This window comes from Apium graveolens, unplaced genomic scaffold, assembly GCF_009905375.1.
Source record: "Apium graveolens cultivar Ventura unplaced genomic scaffold, ASM990537v1 ctg5594, whole genome shotgun sequence".
Lineage (NCBI taxonomy): Eukaryota > Viridiplantae > Streptophyta > Magnoliopsida > Apiales > Apiaceae > Apium > Apium graveolens.
Window position 1 is genome coordinate 63,501 of NW_027419017.1, and position 24,019 is coordinate 87,519.

General features: G+C 32.1%; 2 protein-coding genes and 1 long non-coding RNA gene across 3 annotated transcripts; all 3 read right to left on the minus strand.

The window, feature by feature from the left end:
- Positions 1–12,481: 12,481 nt before the first annotated feature.
- On the minus strand, positions 12,482–14,933 carry LOC141702729 (replication protein A 70 kDa DNA-binding subunit D-like). The gene is made up of 11 exons (XM_074506356.1): positions 14,784–14,933; positions 14,552–14,693; positions 14,405–14,464; positions 14,191–14,287; positions 13,802–13,939; positions 13,562–13,694; positions 13,321–13,475; positions 13,104–13,224; positions 12,815–13,018; positions 12,645–12,713; positions 12,482–12,490 (listed from the first exon to the last, which is right to left on the minus strand). The coding sequence occupies exons 1-11, from the start codon at positions 14,931–14,933 to the stop codon at positions 12,482–12,484; spliced, it is 1,278 nt and encodes a 425-aa protein (XP_074362457.1).
- Positions 14,934–15,969: 1,036 nt separating this feature from the next.
- On the minus strand, positions 15,970–16,441 carry LOC141702731 (uncharacterized). The gene is made up of 3 exons (XR_012567243.1): positions 16,315–16,441; positions 16,122–16,203; positions 15,970–16,035 (listed from the first exon to the last, which is right to left on the minus strand). It is a non-coding gene; the product is annotated as an uncharacterized LOC141702731 (long non-coding RNA).
- A 1,957-nt stretch (positions 16,442–18,398) lies between these two features.
- LOC141702730 (uncharacterized) lies at positions 18,399–21,374 on the minus strand. Its single transcript, XM_074506357.1, has 7 exons — positions 21,269–21,374; positions 21,071–21,140; positions 20,722–20,827; positions 20,191–20,582; positions 19,798–20,102; positions 19,059–19,697; positions 18,399–18,946 (listed from the first exon to the last, which is right to left on the minus strand). The coding sequence occupies exons 1-7, from the start codon at positions 21,372–21,374 to the stop codon at positions 18,399–18,401; spliced, it is 2,166 nt and encodes a 721-aa protein (XP_074362458.1).
- Between the last annotated feature and the right edge of the window lie 2,645 nt (positions 21,375–24,019).

Below are 24,019 nucleotides of genomic sequence, written 5' to 3' on the forward strand. Positions count from 1 at the left end.
CTTGGTGTTATACTCGGTGTAGAATTTCGATAATTTAGTAATGGTGAATACAATGACCTTTAGTAATAGTAAATACTTGTTGTTCTACTCTGTTTTTTTAGTCGTGATACCATAGACAGATTTCCAAAGTTTAGTTTGTTGCAATGGGTATAATGATTCGAATGTGTTCCTCATTCTTGTTACTTAATTGAAAGTTGATTTAGTACAATTTTTCTGGCAAGTAAACATCGAAACAATCTTGCTACTTTTTAGATGTATTAGGAGATGATAGTGTTACAGAGGCTCCGATATACAATCATTGTCATTTCATATGAGCTATATTGCCTCTTTATATTGCAGATATGAGTGGAAATACTGATTTCCGTAGTGCAAACATGCAAACCTTGAAAGATTCAGAGATGGTAAACTAACATTCACTATCAATCCTTGTAATGTACTATAGAATATTCATAATTTTTAACTCTACATATTATGTGTGCTCTTTATCGAACATTACATCAGCTTAGGTACTTTAGCGAGGAAAATCCATCGTTCTTTGTAACTCTTCCACGTGATGACAGAGACCTTCGTGAAATGGTATATTTCACTAATATTATGCTAGTGTGCATTCTACAATCATTTGATCTTATTGCATACCTGAAGAGTTTAATGATATTATATGATTTAAAAGTACTAATGTGAAAACAAATTTGTCAATTTCCAGAAACTACCTGATAACTATGTCAATAGTCTTCGAGAATCTATTCCTAGTAAAGTAATTCTTGTACTTGCTAATGGACATGAAACCTATGTGAATTTCAAGAAGTCGGAACAGTCTCTCTGTCACATGAAAGAGTTCAACATTGATTGTCGAGGTTTGTTCGGTTCCACTTTGATTTACTCTTATAAGGGCAACGGGAAATTCTTTGTAAATTGTTTGAAGGATGACCTCTGCGAGGTTATATACTTCAAGAATAGGACAATTTCACGCGGCACTTTCTATGATTAAGGTACTATAAAAAAAACTTCATAAAAATCTTGCTGGACTACTATGATAAAAATAAAGTGTCTTATGAATGATATATTTTTCAGATGTAATGACTGGTATAGGATAGAAGTTCCTGGTGTTTCTTAACAATCCTGCATTTCAAAATGGAGAAATTGTAAGAACACTATTTCCTGTTGGAGTCGGTTATTTTATGTTTCTGATATTTAGATAAAAAAAAAGTAGATTACAGTGTTATCGGCCATATCCACTAGTACAGAAACTATAATTTTGTGCACTTTGGTAATTTATCCATTTATTAGTAAAATGTAAAAGCTGGTACTTTATTAATCTTTGATCTTTGATAGCCAATTCCTGCACACTTCTGGAGAGCCTTTGGGAAGCTGCTACCACCTAAAGTCCAGTTCTACATGAGAAATGGAAGTCGATATGAAGGAACGTGTTCCAAAACTGAGAGAAAGATGTATGGCCTTGACGATCTTGTGCGAGAATATGGTTTGAGCGAGACTGACAAAGTTTTGTTTACCTACTTTGGTGAAGGAAATTTTTTTGTTATGATATTTGATACATCAAATGTGGAAGTAATGATGCTTGACCAAGATTCCCAAAGTTCAGGTTATATATACTATACAAAGCATGTAATTAATTTTAAACTTACAAATTTGTTCTTTTTTGAATTTAATGTTATTTATACTAAAGAGTCAGAGATGGAGATTGCTGATGAACCTGTTCAACTTCCTGTTAACCTGGAAGTTGATGTTCACAACAATGAGAACATGACTTTTACACTTGTCATGACAGCATCCAATGTGGACAACACATCTCATGGAGTGGTACGGAAATATTTTATTAAATTTTATAACAAAGTTGCCCTTTTTTTTTAATACTTTGACTTGTACTTATTTTTTACATATGTATTGTAGTATATCCCAAGCTACATTGAATCACCAAATGGACAATGGATAGCTGGTGACATGGTAAATTTGAGAACTGCTGCCGGGAGTTGGTATGTCGGTGTCGTCAAATCGGGGAAGATGTTTAGGTTTTCAAGTGGCTGGAATCAGTTTGTTAGAGAAAATGAGATCTCATTACATGAAACAGTTGTATTTCAATTGTTGGAAGAAGAACATGCTGTAGTTTTTCTGGTGACTTTCCCACACAGGCCTTGAGATGTTTTTCCCATATAAGCAGCTTTAAGACTATGTTTTTTCAGTTCTGTTAATGTCTCAGACTACTGCTTCTCGTTCTCATCATGTTTTTCTAACATGTTACTTTATTATGGTTGTGTAACTACTTATTTGATTCAGGAAGGTTTTGTTGGAATTTAATTACACATATGTGACAATTAATTTTTAGAAGAAGTAATAGGAGATTTTGGACATGACTTTTTTGCTGCTAAATGTGGTGGAAGTTACCTGCACTTACCACATTTTATGGTAACTAACGTGCGGGTACTTAACTGCACATTCTACAACATGGAAACTGCTACATTTTATGTGCTTATATAAGGGTTATTGTACTCACCTCAAACATACAAACAAACACAGAGGAAAAAATAATTATTGGCGGATCAGAAATGGCTTCATCCAGCGCAAAGAGGAAACGATGGTCAGGGATGCAAAATATGGCAATGCAAGAGTTGCAGACATTGGCTGTCACTTGCGCAGATTTCAACACTGATTTGGAAGACGCAAATGTTTTCTTCTCAGAGTTGTATGCATCCATGGAAAGTAGGCAATCAGATTTCTTTGCTTGCTCGGTTGGCCTGGAAGAACAGATCAAGTATTGTGTATATGTTTATATATTTTAATGTTTTACCAATGCTTAGTAACTGTCTTTATTAATTTTACATCTCTCCTTTACAGCAACATAGAAGATATTTTGCAGAATGGATCAAAAAAAAAGCGTGGAGAATCATCCCAAAGCAATGAAGAAATACCAACATCATATATGAAAAATCAACCAAAATTCCTAAGTGATACGTCTTCATCTCTGCGTGGACATGAGACAACCTTGAAATTGACTGCTGCAGAAATGATGAGTGCCTTTCAAAAGTTTGACGACGGGTGGAAGGAAGATCTTGCTAATTTCAATGCTCAGGCTGATAAGTTGATTGAGTCAATTGGTAGAATTCGCATATTAATGGATGATTATAGTCGCAATATATGATAAAATTCATTTGATTATTAGAAGAATTTTAGTATATTATTCTGTAATCAGGTTCAGTATAAATTAGTAACAAAGTTGTTATTCTGGAAACAGTGTTTGTAGCATTATTGGATCAAAGTGAACATTGTTGTTATCTATAATCAAATGATATCATTGTTGGATTACATATTATTTCATGGTAACATCATAGCTTTATTGGATTTCTACTTAAATCATGACTACATAACAACATAGATGGTTTATAGATTTATAACATATCATAAGATAACATTAAAATTGGCAGTGACATATAACAGATTGAATAAAACATCCATACAACTCAATATTCAGAAAAGAAATATTGGCTAAATACTTAAGTTTTCAAAACAATCCTATTTAAATTCATATTAAGCTTTTATAATGCAAAATAGCAAACATTAAAACATTGCAATGCCATATGTAAAACTTCACGCGAATAGCCATTTATTTAGACCAATCCAGCAAGTATCCTGTAAACACAATAGTGCAAGGAATGTTCATTAGAATTTATACCTCTCAAGTTAATGTTAATGACACATATATACTAATAATTGACATCTCTGAAAGAGTGTTGATACCTTTGCCTCAATACTTCAATAGCAGGATGATTAATATTGAAATAAATCCGGAAACATGATGAACTTCTTATCTGCAGTGAACCTGTTAGAAGCAATTCAGCGATAAGCTTTAGTTGACACCATGAAAAATTATTATATTTTGTAGTAAAGATATGTAGATTAGCCGAAAATGGAACCATTGTGGATTAGTGGCCTCATGGTTGTCAAGATAACAATTGGAGGATACCCAACCTATCCCTGAAGTGCATTTGCTACATCAATAGTAAATTCATCCCAAGCAAAAATCTTAACAACGTTGCTGAAATGGAAAGAAAGATAATGAGACTGTCAGATAAACATTGTTCAACACTGAGCGACACTATATTTATTACTGAAATGATGGTCTTACCTGCCATCAAATAACTCAAATCGAAGAAACTTTTACTCACCAAATCGTGTATAAACTTGCTTTATTGGATCAATATTCTGAGGCATGCCAACAATATCTACTAAATAGTTACTATTTAGGTTTTTTCAATCATGATTTAAATTAAAAAGAAATATGTGATAATATTCAAAAATACCTATAGCATGTACAAGAAGCACATGTTGAGAGAGTGCCATTGCAAGATCAGAAATCTCAGGAATGGTTTTAAGCTCAAACTTGTGCCTTGGAATGGTATTTACTTCAAACGGAATAGGATGAACAATGGTATCATGTGAAAAAACAATTATCTTATCAGTAGATACAGGCCTCATAAGTCCTGCAGGCTCCATTACTACAAAATTGTGAATAGCATATATGTTTCCTTCAAGTATGATATTGCTAACATCATGCCAAATTACACGATTTACAAATGCAAAGACATGACAATCCTGCATAACAAAAGCTCATTGGAAACTCTTCTATACAAACAATAATCATATACTACTACTACACAAAGGGCAAGACATTACCTCTGAATCAAGCACAATTAGATTAACACCTCGGAATTGTTGAGTGCGAGAAAATGAAGGCCACATCCTAGTAATACGTACACGAACCCTCCAATCAGTCCTAGTGCTATTAACCAATGCAAGGTTGTCTTCCATGGCAGCAATCACAAAAGGTTAACTAACAAATTTTTTTTCTTAAAGGGTTATTACTTTATGATATTCATATAACACATGAAAACTATATATATATATGAGGATTAGTACGTCAACCATGGATTTAGGTAAATGATTGATGTTAACATAGTTGGCGTGATCTTTAGATAAGAGTTTGTTAGGATTTTACTTCTCCAATATAAATGCAATATTCTGCTAATAATTTTAGTAAGTTAACGTGATATCAACATGACCTTAAATGTAGGTTAAATTGTCTTATACAATATTCACATAAATTATTTCATGGGAATTATCATTTTCGTACATAAAAACTCAATTCGTACGTTAATTGTGACAAACTATGGGTATTATTAATTTTAATTGTGATGATATTATGGCGTAAAATAGAAATATAAAAGTTCAGAATAACTAAATTTTAAAAAAAATAGTACAAATAAGTCATAATGTTTGAAAATGTCATATATTTTTTTTAAGGCTGTAGCATGCGGTTAAAAAATAATACACTATAATAAATAATAAAGACATTTATTCTTATCTGTAGTTGTGATTTTTAATATTTACCCAACATTTGATAACAATTGTTCGAATTACTTTGTTCGTCAAAACTTTTTTGAAATATCTATTTTCTTTATAAGTCTACTATTATTTTTATTCCAACTACAATTACAAACCATATTATTGCAAAAAGATATTTAATAAAGGTCCATAAAATCTTATCAGATAACAAATGTATTTTGAAAACTATTACAAATTTTACATGGAAATATGAGAGAACATGTATAAAAATATGACATACAATCTATTAAAATCAATCGTTATTAGTTTTGTGTATTTTGATGATATATTAGCGTGAATTGCCTAATATAAAACCTCATGCAAAACTATTTATAAATTAATTATCTTACATAAATAGTAAAATTTATAATCTAACGAACAACATATTCGGATAAATAAACTATTTGAAATATAGAAAAAATAATTTGTAGTATTATTTTGTTCAAACTTTGGCATAATATTTTACAAATTAATTTTTTTATTTGAAAAAATATAATAAATATTCTTCTGAAATGTAAGTTTGTACATTAATTATTTCATGGGTGTTATAATTTCCCCACACCTAAACTGGATTGTTACATTAATTATGAAAAACTATTTGTTAATTTCTTTTAACAAATTGTACTTACAGTTATCATTTCCTACATAAGCAATTTTAAAACCTCAAAAGAATATAATTTGAAATTAATTATCTCGATCCGGTTGGAATAAGTATGACGATATTATCTTGATCAATGGAAATATTTATTCTCATCAAATATGATATTGCAATAGTTTATTTTATATTGAATTCTCTTCCAAATTGTATGAATGTGAAAAAATATTGGAACAACAAATGAAATATCTATTGCAAATTTTTCATGGGAAGATGACTAAACATGGATTCCAAAAAAAGACATAATCTATTAAATACAACGGTTATTAGAAATTTTCCCCTGTGATGATATTATAGCGTAAAATACAAAACTAAACGTTCATAAGAAAATACTTTGTGATAAATTAGCTGGAATAAGTCTTAATGTTTCAAAATCAAATGTTTTTGTATTAAATTTAAGCCTTTACCATAGGGTTATAAAATTAATACAATAAAATCAATAATAAATATATTTATTATATTCTGTAGTTGACATGTTTAATAATTAATAGACGTTTTATAACGATTGTTCGAATTACTTTCTTCGTCATAACTTTAGACATAAATATAATAAGTCTATAAGCCTATTATTATTTTAATTCAAATTACAATTACAAAACATCTTATTACAGTAACATATATAATACACCTCCAAAGATTTACAAAACATACCAAATACTTTTTTTAAACTATTGAATGCTTATACATGAAGATATGAGAGAACATGTATAAAAAATATGACACATAATCTATTAAAAAAAATTATTAGTGTTGTGTATTTTAATAATATAAATAGTAATTTTATAATCCGTATTCAGGGCATATTCAGACAAATAAACTTCTTCAAAATTATTCAAAAATATTTTATAGTACAATTCTGTTAAAACTGCGGCATAATGTTTTCTAACTTAAATTTTAATATTGGAAAAATAAAATAACTTAACATTCTTCTCGATTGTAAGTTTGTAAAATTTTTTTTTTTTCAAATACGTAATTTGAATGCATACTTAAAATATGTAATATTACTTAATATTCATAATTATGTACCTAACATGTAAATTTTATTACATCTTTTCCATTAAATAAGCAGTTATTGTAATTACACATAGAGAACCGTGTTGATTGACTTTTGTTCACTGGATCAAAATAAACCCTGCATGCAAAAGACCATTCTCATCAATACTAACACCGAATAAAACTCCAAACTCGGCACAAACAATCATCAGGGGACTTTTGATTTTCATCATTATACTCAAGTCATGGAGGTATGTATACTCTGTGATTCAATTAGTAATCTGATGAATGTAGATAAATCTACGTTTTATGTTAATTGAATTTGATTTGATCAATCTTGCTCATCTCTGTTTACATATAAGTATTCTGAATAGTCTACATTCATGGTGCTATGAAATTAGTTATTGACATTAAATAGATTTGTCATTGTAATCTGATGAAAAGATTATGTATTGATTCATATTGGGTATTTTTGTATACAATATTGCCATATTATATATTGACTTATATGTTGCAAAATCATTGTAAAGTGTTTAAGTATGTGGTTTATACAATGAAACCGTTCTTGGTCGAAGTGTATGTTGTGATCTTGGGATAGTTGGTTATGTGTTGGGAAAGTCAGTAGCATATTACACATATGTATATTGATTTCTAATCTATTATGTTGCAATGAAAAAGTGTTGCCATCTGTATATTGACTTACATGGTGCAAAAAACCTTGTAAATGTTTTAAGTACCTGGTTGATAGTCACAATACGTTTTGTCTGGAAGGGATTGTTGTGATTTTTGTCTAAAGCTGTTGTGTCCCGGGACAATCATTAAACAATGTTGAGTCTGGTTTTTTGATTTCTAACCGTATCCCCCATGACTGCCTCGACTTAGCCATTCATTGAACTAATTTTTGTTGAACTCAACATGTTTTACTAATTGGAATATTATAATATTTATGTAGTTGATAATAATAACTATTTTTATTATTCAAACACAGCATACTACCTCTGACCCTGTGAAGATTCCATCATTCATAGTTCCGTTTGATCCAACTATGCTTGAATTGGTAAATAAATTTATATTTTGTGTGAATATGTGATCGTGCTTGTTAATTGAATTATTGAAAGGCTCTTTATTTACGATTGCAGAAATTACCAGCCACTATTGTTAATCAATATGGTGGCAAACTTGCTGTTACTGGACACATAATGCTACCAAATGGCGAGAAGCTAGATTTCACTTATAATAATAAGAGTGGCAGCCTAATTGTAGTTGGGGAACTCATCCAAGTTTACCCAAAAGGAAGTGCTTGTAAGCTTCTTCTCTGTTTTGAATCTTCAGGAAATTACTGGGGTCACATATTTGATAAGACTGGGTGTGAGATAAACTATGTCAAGCCTGAAGATCCAAATTTCTATGCGGCAAAGAGAGGTAATACTGTCGTATGCTCTTCAATATTTGGTTACACATTGGAAAGCCGATCTTAAGTCATTGTCATTATTATACTGTTTAATACACATGATCAGCCAATGTTGCTGGAGCTGGAGTTAAAATTCTAGTTAAAGCTACTGAAAAAACAATCTATGATGGCATAGTTGTAAGTTATTTTCTCATTAACTTGTAATATGTTATGCAAATGTGCTTTTTTTTACAAAATATAAAAACATAGGATTAATTTGATCTAACTCCTATTGCAGGATATTCCATATCCTTTTGTGGCACAATATGGCAAGCATATCCCAGAAGTTGTTCTCTACTGTTTCCCTTTGGATACAATGTTTACAGGTTATTTTTCCGATTATGAGAAGCGGTTCTTTGGTCTCTATAAAATTCCACCAAAACTTAGCCTCGACATGGGAGATTTTATAGTGTTCACAAACTGGGAAGCTGGTCGGTTTGATGCTTTCATTTTTGACAAAGATGGAGTGCAGAAGTTGTTTGAAGATCAGACCCCAGAGGCTGGTGAGAACTCTACTAATAACAAAATTGTAATACAATATGGTCATATTAATTGACAATAATTGCTTACTTTACATAACTTCTTTTTACTTGATTAAAACATGATTGTTTGACTACATTCTTTCACACACATCTAAATCTTGAAATGATCTTTCTCTTGATGCAGAGAATGACCAGGAAACACTTCAGGGATAATGCAATGGAGAGGAATTGGTCTAAATACATCTCATTATTATGCTTGCATTTAATCAACATTTATAATGTTTGTAACTTATACTCGGTTTCAAGACATGTAATGTTCATACTTTAGCCAATTGTTGTGGCATGGATTTAATTCGTAGACGCAATGCGTACATAATGGGATTTGTATGACTGGTTATTACTGGATTAAAATATTTTGTGATAACTATTGGGTACACACGCCATTGGGCATATGTACTGATTTCTTCCATACTTCAATTAAGGTACTTACCTAATCATAACATAAATTCATGACATAAAAATACACCATTTTGTATATTTTAAATTTGTTCAGTTACACTTGATTTGTTAGACATTAATATGGGTTTGGTATCGTTTTAGTACATCATTAGCTACAAATCAGGGATACTTTTAGTCAATGAAGTTTTCCAACTATTCACGTCAAATAACTTTAAGGTTATTTTAATATGGCATAATCCCAAGTTCTCCACAAAAAGGGCAAATTATGTAGTCTGATCAATATTTTAATTGTGGAAGTGACATCACAAAATCTTTACTTATATAATTGCTGTATTTATCATATTCTTATTTTTTATAACAAAAGATTGTGTCATACAATCTATCTTGGAATATATACCACAATAATGTCATTTCCATGTTCAAAACATATATATTACAGATCATTGTCATGTAACTTTAAACAAAAGGACAGAACAACAATAGAGCATTCATTATCAAGGCTAGAAATAACATAAGTTCAACTACCAAAGGTTTTAATTTTGTACTAAAATTAAATAAAAGTGCAACAGATCAATCACAAACATCACCCAGCAAAATCTTGAACAAAAGTAGTTGCACTTTGTAATGACCACAACTTGAATTCCAGATATGTGACATGGTTAAGCATGCATGATAGAAATCACCTTCTTCACTGTACTTCTCCTTAACAGTCAACTCACAAAGTGAATACCAAAGCTCTTCACCAAAAGGATTCCCTTCAATCCTGTTGATCGGGTCTTTATTTATAGCATTTGGACAAAATTTAGAAACAGGAAGTAGATTATCTACGTCCTATATGTTACAGTATATATCTTCAAGCAAATGAACAATGTCTAATAACTTCGATCTAAGATCAAGGATTGTAAGAATATGAGACATTTCTTCAACAACCTGATCTCTTTCATATGGTCTGTAAACTGCTCTAAAAGACACATAACTAAAATAAGATGGGAAATGATTAATGGAGAGAAAAGAGAGAGTTTGAAGATTATGATCCACATTGTTGCGCATGAAAAGCATTCGAACCGAGTTATAAAACATAGCTTGATCAACTTCTAGAGAAATGGCAAAAAGAATGAAACCATGGAATTGGTCACGCCGAACTTCTAGATAATGATTATGGTACTGGTATAGAGCATCCCAGTTGAGCTTCTGCAACATCTCCTTAACTTGTATTCGGCTAGATTTGGTATAGTAGGCCATCAGAAACTTTCCGAACATCTGAAAGCTATCAAGATCGTGTATTAAGAAGCCAAACAATATAGACATAATGTCAGTATTGACGGTGAAAATGTTAAAGTTTGGCATGATGAACTGAAGAGAGTATTTTGTGCAATGAAGAAAAATAGAATTTTAACTGATTGTGATAAGGTCTATAAATAAGGAAACGTTCTACAACTATTATATATGTAATTGATAGCACACTTGGAGCTGAGCAAGTTTGTGAGAAAATAAGATGCTTTCTGTATTCCAAATACTGGAGTTAACTGAATTGAATGTGAATAAAACCTTTTCATTTCCTTCTCTACTTTGTAATTGTTTAAAAGTATGTAAATTTAGAAAAACGTAAAGTAACAATGGGGGTTTCTTGGATTATTGGAAATGAATACTACATCATTATGACTCGAATTGATAAACGTGTAAGTAAGAAAGATACAACTTTATAGATATGGGTCAAATTTAGTGATGGACAATGCATATAACATCAAATCATTATCTTTTACAAAAAACATTTTTCACAATTAAGATAAATATTTGCATTCATATATATAACCAAATTGTACAAATTTGTTACATATTCACATATACATACTTAACAGGAACAATCACAAACTATTGAACATGCTTAGAAATTCACAACCTGTCCATCTTGAACAGGTTCAGGGTCATTAATCTTAACATCCTGAAATCGTGCTTGTGGAGGGCCAAGACCTAAATCCATATTAAGAAATTCTTGAATGTTGTCAACAGGCCGGTTTAATGTCTGCAAATCGTGCAGATTTTGTCTACCAATTGATGCCAGACGTCTTGCAACAGAGTTCCTCTGCGGATGTACCAAATTAATTTCATAACGAATGTTATGATCATTAAGACGTGAAAGGATACATCTGAATGTACTCCTAGTATGTGGTGTTATTCCATCCTCTCTATAATACTTGCATTCACGGTAAGCCTGGATATTATCAGTCTCAATGATAACACGTTCGTACTGGTCTTGAAATGCTCTACGCATTCCTATCAAAATAGCCCATAAGGCACTATTAAGATTAGTTAAGCCCGGAATGGTGCCATATGTTAATCGAATAAGAAGGCCATTTGAATCTCTCACAACAACGCCAATGCCATTTCTATTCTGACCTTCAAGAGCATTCTGAATAAACTCACTGTGAACATTTATCTTCATCCAACCTTGAGCAGAGAATTGCCATACACGTTCAACATGTTCCATGATTTACGTATTTCTTTGGGTTCAATCAAAGGTTGACAGACTAACTAATCTCAAATGTAATGACATACTTCTATAAATACAAAATACAATGGAAAGATGTGACTATTGGGGAATGGCTACCAATTTGTGACTTGAAAAAAACTAACTTAAAACAGTTATACTTATACTATAATACTTAATAGAATCAGTTATAACTAAAAACTGCTTACTAAACTTTGGTGTCCCCATAAAAATTGTATTAAATATCAATAACGCAATTTGACAATAGTACGAAATAAACGACAAAAACAACCAATACACATTCTTCATTGATTCAAATAGGAAAAACAAACTTTCAACATCAGCAAACCAAGTTTACAGTTCAATGTGATAAGGAAATTTAATAATTAAAAACTGAGGAAATTGGATTGCCAACACAAATGCTGCATCCATGCCAAATAAAAGATGAAAAACTTGAAAATGATGATTATTTAAAACGAAATTCAGAAATGCTAAACACCAATCCAATCCATCTTTCGTACATAACATCGAGCAAAATAATTGAGTGCTTAACTGCTGTATTACTTCTCCTGCAAATTTTAACAAATTAAAAATTCTTAGAATATGACCAAATCAACATAAAAAATTAATAGAATATAGATAATTAATATGATAATAATTAATGAACGGAATGTAAGTGATTAAATGCAAAAAAACAAAATACAATGCATAAATGTATCTTACCTTTTTAATTTTTTTGGTAACTGATTTTGCAGAGCCCGAAGTATGATCAATGGCATCAAGATCGACGGACTAACACAAAAACAATTACGATTTGTAAAGATTTGTTGGAAGACTAAAAGTTATAAAATTATAATGATTCGAGTATTATAACATATAAAAACCAAAATTACATTAATGGAAAAGTTGATGGAGGAAGATTCTGATATATGTGCAGATTCAGATGGACTTGGACTCTGCGTAGTCGTGTCAAATATGTCATTTGCATCAAATATGGTAATATCCTCAGTTACATTTGCTTTGTTCAATTGAATAATGACAGTGACTTCCTTTCCAACCAAGTCTTTAAGTACCTGAGGAAGGACTTCTTCAGGAGCCTGATACAATGTAATAATTGTTAAACACTTTAATTAATAATTTAGAACATTTCATTGGATCTGCTTCATTGTAATGAATTTATACCTTCTCGAAATCATTATACGCTTTTGCTGCACTTGTGCCAACAATCCTTCTAGCAGCTCGGTCCATGAGCATAATATTACATGAAAATGTATCATCTTCGGCAAGGACCATGATACGAAACCTGAATTTATAAGGAATTTTGTGATAACTATTGAAAGTTGACTTTAATATAGACTAAAACTTAATAAATTTTTAATATAACTCTAATTTGATATACCTTTTAGGGGCAACCGGAATTATACGAAGACAATTATTACATCGAAATCTCCTGTCAAGCCGCTCAACCTCTTGTTGACATTTGTTACAACTGTAAAACCACCATGCTACATCCTCATCCACCTTAACAACTGAGAACATGGTGTATATCCTCTTCTGTTTGAAGTGAAAAAGGTTCAGATTTAAAAATAAATCATATTCAATATGGTTGTGTCGTGCAAATTTTGTAAAGGTTATAAAACCTTCAAGTCATTATATGTAAGATTTTCATTGAGATCCTTTAATGTCATTCGTTCCATAAAGGGTTGAACAAATTCAGATTTTGCCGCCTTAAGATATTTTTCTCTCTTTGACAAATATCCCTCCTCCTTCAACCTACAAAGGTAAACATTGATGTTTATTAACTCAGCCTCCTATCAACTGTTATTAAATATGCAAACGTGCTGTAATTATGTAATTAATATATTTCTTAATCGTACTACCTCATCCTCATATCAGTCACGGATTCATCATCTAGGTTGAGGTACAATTTTGAAGATGGCAAAGTACCAATCTGCACAGTATCTAAATCAAAGCAATATAGTTCAGTAATTTGTTGTATAATGTCAAGGTCATTTATACTAAGTAGTTAAAGAGAACTTACTCATGAAAGTTGTAACTTTTGTGCTCGTTATTATTGCAATTACTGGAGACTGGAATTCCTTAGTATAAATGTTATTGGCAAACACAGCAAGATCTCCCCAAACACTTACTTATGCTGATTACTATATTGAAAAAATAACATATATTTCAGGATATACAACTTCCACATTAGAGACGGACTTAGAAAATAATTATAATTACAGTATAAATATTAATACATTCGACAAACCTGGAATCACAAATCCTGAATTTGACAATGTCTCGCATGCCAAATTTTGTGTCAAGTTTCGTTAGAGGTTCAAAATCCTCAATAACTCCAATTACATCTAAATTAAACAGAGCAATATATTTGATTTGGTCAAAGATAAAATGCAGTGAAATATTAAGGAACGCATTTAAAAAAACTAATAATTTAAACCAAAAGAGTATTATATTAAGGTCACCTATAGCAAATTTAGGCTGTTGTTGTGGCTGATATTTGCTGGCCTCAGCAAAAAGATCACCTAAATCCAGAAATTCGAATTTGTAGGCAGGAATCATGCCATCGTCTTCAGCAGCAGTGACCGTAGTATATTATGAAAATCTGATACAGATATCAGTTTGTACAGGCTTCAGATTACCGACAGCAGCTTTCACAGAAAATTGGTCAAAAACATAAACGCCTCCTTCAATCACAGGAGTTTTGAATCCATTCCAAATATTGGGATAAGCAAATGCATGGACGTGATTATTCTAAAACAAAAGAGGATGTTACATTTGGTATACAAAAGAATGTAGGATTTTATGTAATACCATTAAAATTTTTTACAACATAAGACTTACATCATCATCAAGCAGAATGACATTATATCCTTTGACTGATCCATTCTCAGAGCTAACGCTGGTCCACATCCTAGTTACTCTAGCCTTAATCTTCCAATTGGTAGTCGATTGATCAAGGTCTTCAATAAGATTGAATACTACAGACTCCATTGAAGCTTTTGTTCAAGTCAATTAAACAAAGTGTCAAGCATTAACAATTGAGGAATTAAAAACTTCAAAATATTAACAAAAAATGAAAGCATGCACGATGAAGAAATAATGATAACATATTAGATCAGTTCGTACCAATCAATGATGTTTTTAGAGAGAACAAATAGAGAGGAAACCTAAAGTTTTATTTTTAGTGTCAGAGTATGTTTGATGTTTATCTCAAGGCATTAAAATAAAATGCATTTGCAAATGATATATGCAACTTGATAGGTTATGATACTCTATTTTATCTCAATGATATATTCAAACTGGTAAATTGATGCAAATTGATACTCTATTTTAACTGTATGATAAAGACTGCCAACAATATGGTCTTGATTGATTCTCTAATTATTCATCAATTATCTTATTCAATCTGGTAAGTTGATGATAATTGATATTTTTTTAAAAATATGTAAGATGAAGACCGACAACAATATAATCCTCAATGATTAGGTCATTAATCATCAATTATCTTCCTATCTATTCAATATAATTTTTGAATATATAAGTACAATTTAGATGTAACGGAATATTATATTTTAAATTTTGAGTTAATTAATTAATTAAGGTTAATCAATTAAATTAATCCAATCATCACAATCAAAGTCTTATTGATCCCTTTTTTTATTAACTTGTATATTTTTTTCATTACTCTGTCTGTTTCTCTAATTCATTTAAAAATATGCATAAGATATGCAAATGGTATGAATATTTATAACATAATCTGTTTGATTTTTTCAAAATGGAATTATATATAACATCTTTTTTCAAACTTTAGAATATACATATTAAATTAATGTATTTATTTAAACTGTTGAGTTGAGATAATGTGATCAAAATTGTTCGAACATTTAATAAAGACAAATACTGACATAATTATGATTACAGAGAAATTAAAAAATAATCCATAGCGTGGTAAATAAGTTTAATCAAAAAAAATACGACAATGCGGTTGAATCAAGAAGTTTAATAGAAATGCAAAAAAAAAAATTGTCTTCAAGTTTCGTTGACGGGAATGGTTCTGCAGCGTCATATTTGGATTTGTCAAATGTCCATCAACCTATATTGCAAAGTATGTAAAACTTATAAGCGTTTATATGAAAAAATGATGTAAAATTCAAAAATATATAATTTATATTTAGTTACCTCTGCCTCAAATATAAGACATCAGGATAATCAAGATTGACAAAAACCTTTGTTGACGGAATATTGCTGATCTGCGCTCTTCCTGTTTTCAAGAGCGAAAAATATTTATTATTTAAGAGCTAGAACGAATTGTATAACCTATGAGAACGCTTACAATTTTAAAGGTTTTTAATATAAAAAATAAGACATTAACCTCGATACATAAAGACTCTAACAGATGCCAGAATCACAATTTTGGGTTCAATTTCGGTAACTTGGTACAATGATTCAAAATTTGTTGGCAAAGAACCGCTAAAACACACTTGGATGGACCTCCTAACACGAATATAATAAAACGTCAAACACTTATGGATGTTCAATAGTGTTAATACGTAAAATAAGAAAACTGGAGGATGGCATAGTATTTTTATATTTGTCAAAAAATTTATTGAAGAGTCATACACGCCATCTGAAATTCTGAAGCGTAACACTTCCTTTTCACCAAATCTTGTCATAATAGATTGTACTGGTTGCAAGAGTTCAACAATTCCAATAACATCTACAACAATAAACTTAAAGTTAAACACAACAAATTATAAGCAATTTGTTCTAAAATTTTATAAGCAATACCAGTGGAATAAATAGGAAGCTCATCGAGAGCAGAACAATGAGGAGAATTATATAGGAGCATCACAGGAACCAAATCAAATTATGGCACGGTATACTCAAAATTTCCTCAGGTTCCAACATCACCACAGTGATGGGAAGAAACAGGATGTGATTTGCAGAACGTACAGGCCTCAGAAATCCAGCAGCTGAAAGAACCTTAACATTTCTGATACGTAACAATCTGCCAGGATGAATGATAAAGTAAAAACAAATTCCAAAGAGCTGGTGGAATAATTGCAAGTATGTGATTATTCTATAAAAAATAAAATCTTAGGATAAAGACTGGTAAACATAATCATAGATGTGGTATAAGTTATATAGTTATTCAATCAAACCTCACAGTCCAATAGAATAAGATCGTGCCTGACTAAGACATCTTGTCGATTAGTTGATACCCACATTCTTGTCACACGGACCTTCAAAGTCCAAGCAGTATTATTACCATCCAGATTGGATAAATGATGATGGTCCTGCATATCTGAGTAATGAAAAAGTTAATAGATGTTATCAAAAAAGGAGTATATTAAATGTTCATTTCAACAAATAGGTAATGAATTGTAATTATACTTGGATGTTCTGCCATATGAACTCTGAAATTAGTTTGTGAGTTGGATATATAGAAAAACAATCCGAATGTGTGGAGCGTTGAAGACAATCGGATGTATTTTTAATAAAGATATACACTATCTTTATAGTTAAGGTGATAGGCTGATAATTAGTCCATGAAATCTCAATCAATAGATATCTAGTAAAGTTGTATGATGATCCCTAACAGCTTACACCAATATTAGCTAGAAAAAAAAGTGTTAAAATAGAATCTCAATTAGTATCATAAATGTGATATTAAACAAATATTTAAATATGAGTTAGTTATCTAATACAAATTGTTAGTATCCCATAATCTTCTCTGATTATCATAATGTCTCCTTATCAATATAAAACATATCACATCTAATTATATTGAGAATTTGATATGCATAAAAAAACTATTCCAGAATCTGCCTTTTACTTAGTAGTTATATGAGAATGAATAACCAATATGACCTGATATAATTCTAATTTAATAACAAAAAAAATTCTCGTACTACCAATTATAATAAAATGATGAATAACTTAGTCAGAATTGTAAATGTGCAATACAAATAACTACTATGATACATTATCATCATTTATGCTCGGTAGGTTGTAAAATACTTCTTCATAGACTACATGTGATGTAATATTTGTGGTGGTACCATCTTCATGGTCAAACCATTACAATAAGTTAGTTAAATCAAATATTATCACAATTTAGGAAGGTTGTAGAAAACTTCTTCAAACACAACATTTGATGTTATATTTGTGCTTTTCCCATTATCGTTATCAATAAGATATGTAGTCTTTCTGGAGATGTAACACGGGATATTGCAATGTATAACTGACCATGTGAGAATACGGGCCGAGGAAGATACAATCCAACTGTGTCCCATGATTGACCTTGGCTCTTGTTCACAGTCATGGCAAAACATAGTTGGAGAGGAAATTGCGTTCTTTTAAATTCAAATGGCCAATTTGTGTCTGTTGGGACCATATCGATTCTTGGAATTAGATGTTTCGTACCAACTTGAGATCCACAGAGAATTTGACATTCTATACTGTTTTTTTGCAGCCAGTAACTATCATCCTTGTACCATTGCATAAACCCATAATCTGATTTAAATTCCTCATCAACATAACAACGGCTCCAACCTTTACTTTCAACTCATGTTTAGGCATACATGGCATATTTATGGAGTTCAAATACTCAACTGGAAATGATGAATCAAAGTCATTATCATCAACACCCCTGTCTTCGATTGAATCTTGGCTGAGATAAGTATGCATATTACCCGGAACTCTTTCAAGAATCTGTGCATTGATGTCATCAACTACAACTACAACGTTTGTTGGAGTCAAAATAGATCTCGATCTCAGATACTCCTGTGAATGCAAGTTATTCTGAAAATCTGGATATATAATGTCAATTAGGGTTTTAATGGGAGTTTTCAAGGGACTCTTGACAACATATTCATCAGGAACTACAAACTCAGTTTCAACATCTGCACGATGAGTATCAATGCATTCAACTTTTCCGTCTCCAATATCAAGTTGCCATTTACTAAAGTCAGCTATTACTTTATTTCTAGCTTCAGAATTACCTTAATGTAATCTCATGTTCTGACTGAGAAGAAAGACACTGCAAGATTTCCAAAGCTGGGATTTGTTGAATGATGCATTCACTATTTCAGCCCTTCCAGCCTTAGGCAGAACAGGTAATATTTGTCGAAAAATCGCCTCCAAAAACAACTATAATACCACCAAAGGGTCTTCTTCCTCGTTCTACATCAACAGCAGCCATTATGTCTCGCAAGCTTCTGTCCACGGCTTCAATTGCATAGCGATGCTGCATTGGAGCTTCATCCCATATTATAAGACTTGTGTGTTGCATCAACTCTGCAATGTCTGTACCATGTTTTATTCCAGCAATAGAACTCTGATCTAATTTAAGAGGTATCTTAAACCTAGAATGAGCTGTTCGGCCACCAGGAAGAAGTGTAGCAGCAATTCCTGAGCCTGCAACAGGAAGAACAATCTTTCCTTCTGATCGAAAACGTGAACAAAGAGTTTGCCAAAGAAACATTTTACCGCATCCACCGCTCCCGTAAACAAAAAACATTCCACCTTTATTTTTGTTTACATTATCAACAACTGCATTATATACATCCAGCTGCCTTGAGTTCAGATTTTTATGAGCTTTATCATGATTAAGTCTCAATTCTTCTTTATTGTAGCTAGTTTCCTCAGCAATAAGACGATTGACAAAAGTGTGGAAAAATCGTTCGTCAGGAAATGGCATCATATGAAAATCTCTTAAGGACTTACCAACATCATTTAACAACTTTTCAATCTCTGCACAAAAAAATGGTAAATGATCCGACATCTAAATAAAAATAATAAAAAAATACTACAAAGTAACAAACGTAAAATGTATTTAATACTGATCACACACCTGCTAAAGCATAGTTCTGGATTTCATACTCGGACATTGTTAAATGAATGTTATCAGAAATCTTACGCCGGATATAAAGAACATCGTCTGACAATGCTGGCCAGTGTTGTTCCCATAGCGCAAGCGGATCAGACACCGAACAATATGCCAGTATGTTAACAAACATAGCCCGAATTTGGATTGGCATAGCTGACAATGCATTTTCTTCCAAAGCATCATGCCATTGCTTGTCATTATTCAACAGACCAAGAGCACCACATGCTTTCCTTAAATGTATCATATGTAGTTCCATCAATAGTGCGCAACTGAGAGAAAGATAAAGCACCTTTACATCTAAGTAACAGCATTCGAAGGTGAAATAATTCACCAGTTGTTGCATGAACCTCTGCTAACCTCCCAACCACATCACCTCTTTGTCTAAGTTTCCATTTAGAAGTTTTCTTTATCCATGTAAACTGGGTGGGAAAGTCAGAATACGTAAAATTTCGAGCTTGTGGAAATTCACTGTTAGCTACAAACCAAGCCTCTAGTTTACTTTTTTTGGAAGTCGTGTTATTGCACACATTCTCCAAATCTGCAGAAATCTGAAAATTCAAGTACTTCTGACCGGGCAAATGTATTGGTAAGCGTTCAACACTTGGGGAACGATGGTGAATGTTAAACCCAAAAATCCTCCAAGATGCCTCAGATGCACAAACATATCTACCATCAAGAAAATTCTTTACCTCATCCAAATTCTTCACGGATCTTGCAGTTTGTTCACTCCCTGATTTGTTACTTTTCTTCTTCAACAACATTGTAGGCAGTGTTATGACCCTTTAAACAGTACTTGAAGAGATATTTCAACGATCTTGAACTATTGCAAATTTCCAGATTTATATGACACTGAAACCGCAACAAAAGATCTCGATTGTATGGAACTACATATTGATTGTCAAGATTGATCCCTTTTTTGTTGATAACTCTACCAGTGTTACGCCTCCGATAAACAGGAAAACCACAATCGTCAAAATAGGTATTACCATTAAACCTGTAAAATAAAACATTACATGCGTCGAGATTAATAATAAAATAGACTTATTACAGAACATATATATCATTCTATTTATTCAGACCTCTTTGGGAAATGACACATGCATTTTCCTTTAACCATACATAGAGATGTGTATAAGTCTTTACCACAGGGTCCATGCATCATGCAGTTTTTAATAGCTTCATATGCTATTGGATCAGAATTCTTATCTGGTATTTCAGCAGAAACCAACCGGTCAACCTTTTCAATAGAATTAGGTCTGCTTTCAGGGCTCCCAGATTAGCATATGCACGTGTGGCAAGCCACGCTTCTGGAATTCAATTACATGCATAACTGTGCAAAACATAAGTAAATAAAATATTTAATCTATGCATGTGTGTAGATATGATTAAAAAAAATTAAATGTAAAATTGTCGGTGTCCAGAATTTTTTTTTTACCTCCTATACACTTTCCAAAGTAGTTCTTTTTAATCAAATCTAATAGCTGATCAAGCTTCAGTTTAAACACGCGAGAAACAATATCCGGTGCATCAACAGATAACATTGGGCAACAATTTAAGCATTTCTTGTATCTCTGGCCACTTTGAGTTGCAAGTCATGGTGAGAAATAAGGATGGATGACCAATTGCACGACATATCGCCAAGGAATCCTTAAAGTATTGAGACATGTATCGTTGGGATCCATGAATGAAGCAGGCAGTATAACAGCTTTTCCAACATGCATTGGATCATGGTCACCTTTACTGAGAGCATCACGCACAGAATTATACAAATCAGCACGGATGGTAGTTTGATGCGTTGAAACCCAGTCTAATATATATTGTTCAATGGCAGCAAACTGATCCACAACATATTGTTGCCACAAACGTCCTGCAAGGTGTGGCGTTAAACCTGAAATTAATGAGACGATGGTGAGAATATACACATAGCCATTACGCTTTATATTCTAATCACATTGCTTACTTTTAATAAATACCTTCAGAAGTGCGTCATAATCTTGTAACAATAATATTCTCTTAGTGAAATGTCGCCTCTGTGTTGAGTCAGGATCAAGGTCTTCATCATCTAAATTCTCTATTTCAGAGTATTTATTGCTTATCAGAGGTATACGTTTATGATAACCCTCGGTTCCCCAAGGAAACAGTAGTGGATATTGCAACTGCATGAAATGTGGATCTGTTTCATATATCCTCTTCAATCCTTCTTGTTTGGAATTCACAATCGTGTCTCTAAAACCACGGTATCCGTATCATCACTAACAATGAAAGCAACAACTTCATCAGATGGAGTAATGTGGTTTGGTCTACCGCTAGAAGATTGAGATGATATGAGGACTAACTTAAACTCATCCAGCTCTTCATTTTCAAACCGATTCCGAGCCATGCGAAAAGCTTTGACTAACTCATTGTTCTTGTCTAACATACCTAAAAGTTCCTCGACAATATCTGGATCAACATTGTCAGAAGCACCTCCCATTGCATTGATTCTATTCTCAACCTCATTCTGCGTGTCGTATATGTAGAGCTGGCAGAATTTGGGTGAAGATCCATCTAACGGTACTAAACTCCCAACCAAATGATGTTTTGACCTTGTAAGCGAAAACAATAAGGAGAGCTACCTCTGTTTATTGAGTTATCAATCTTACCACCGCTGGAAGTGAATTGGAACATGCAGTTGTACACTCTTATGTACTGTTTAAAATGCCTCGATTTCTCACCACCAAGTAAAAAAGAAGCTAGTGGTTCTGGTGGTGGCCTTTCTTTTGGCAAATGTATTTGATCATTACGACAACACATAGAAAATATGGGCTCTTTACGCGGACATGATTTATTATTACGCTCTTCGTTCCACATAGTAGCACCACATTTATTGCACAACTTTGACGGACGACCAAGATCCATATATCCACACCACAAATTCTGATTCAATATTACCTTTCCATGTCATCATGATACATATCATCAATTCCAACATCTGAATCACTTGACTCTGAATCCACAAATTCAACCACATTGTCAAAATCTGATATCAAATTCCTCTTTTCTGGAGATGCTTGTTCTTTATCCTTTCCTTTACTTTTCTTGACTTCAGTTCATGGGGATTATGAAAACTTGACCATAAAGGAGATGTCGGAGGTTGACTCATTCGTCCATGTTCAAATATTTTATTAGACTTTGACAATGCGTCAACATTATTCATAGAGGATGTACCAGGTTTTTCCTATAACTGTTGAAGAATGAACAAATACTTCAGCACACAAATGTGTGAATGGTAATAATGGGATCAATCCCAGCAAGGTAAATTTTTTTATAAATTCGCATATCAGGAAACATGTAATAACAAAACGTACACATGGGATCTGTATAAATCTTCTCGATATAGGGCCACGTACCCTGCATTTCTTAGCTGCAACAAAATACACAAAAGAATTTTAAATTGTTTTCACAACAATAAAAACTGAAATCTTATAAATGAACATGCATAATCATGTACAATGTGCATCACACAAAACTTACTCTGTGGTATTGTCTTCCTATTATCAACATTAGGACCACGTAAACATTATTAGTTGCAGCAAGAAATAAACAATGTATTCTTGTTGGTCGTAATAGAAAATAAAACATAAAGTATTACAAATCTTATGAATTAGAATTTAATAAACTGATTAATAAACACACATGATTCTTCTGAAGGCGTAAATTGGTTAGTCTTGGTGTTTCGTTAGAAACACTGTTATTAGTAGCTAAAATTTCTCAATATTGCGACCACGTATTCTACGTTTCACAGCTGTAACAAAAAACATGATATAATGTTAGCAATTTAGTAACGCAACAGAGATACAAAAATATTTATTTCAATATAAAGTTATAATGTAACATACACGGCAAATGGTAATATCTGAGAGTGTAGCAGGTTGATCCATGCACCTAGCAATTGGAGTGTTATTCTCTTCAACTGTAATCCCGAAATAGGTGAAATTGTACACTGAAGACGTGCTATTTGATCCACCAAGAGGTCTCAAAACCACACTTCTGCTCATACGTTCAAATCTACAACAAAAAAAAAAAATAGAAAAATAGTAACAAACATTCCCACTTCTGAACTTACTTGGTTAAAAAAACACAAATACCTGTGAAGGAAGTCGGGTGGTTCTATTAGACAAAATATCAACAACAAAATTAGAGGATT

Excerpts from the sequence above, each read along its gene's own strand:
- LOC141702729 (XM_074506356.1), bottom strand. The coding sequence starts at position 14,933 with ATGGAGTCTGTAGTATTCAATCTTATTGAAGACCTTGATCAATCGACT. Across the intron at positions 14,694-14,783 it reads TCATTCTGCTTGATGATGAT|AATAATCACGTCCATGCATT; the intron begins GTAAGTCTTATG and ends CTTTTGTTTTAG. Across the intron at positions 12,714-12,814 it reads CCATCAACTTTTCCATTAAT|TCCGTCGATCTTGATGCCAT; the intron begins GTAATTTTGGTT and ends TTTTTGTGTTAG.
- LOC141702730 (XM_074506357.1), bottom strand. The coding sequence starts at position 21,374 with ATGTTATCTGTTGATGCACCGGATATTGTTTCTCGCGTGTTTAAACTG. Across the intron at positions 20,828-21,070 it reads GACCTAATTCTATTGAAAAG|GTTTAATGGTAATACCTATT; the intron begins GTTGACCGGTTG and ends TTTATTTTACAG. Across the intron at positions 18,947-19,058 it reads TTTTTCGACAAATATTACCT|GTAATTCTGAAGCTAGAAAT; the intron begins GTTCTGCCTAAG and ends GATTACATTAAG.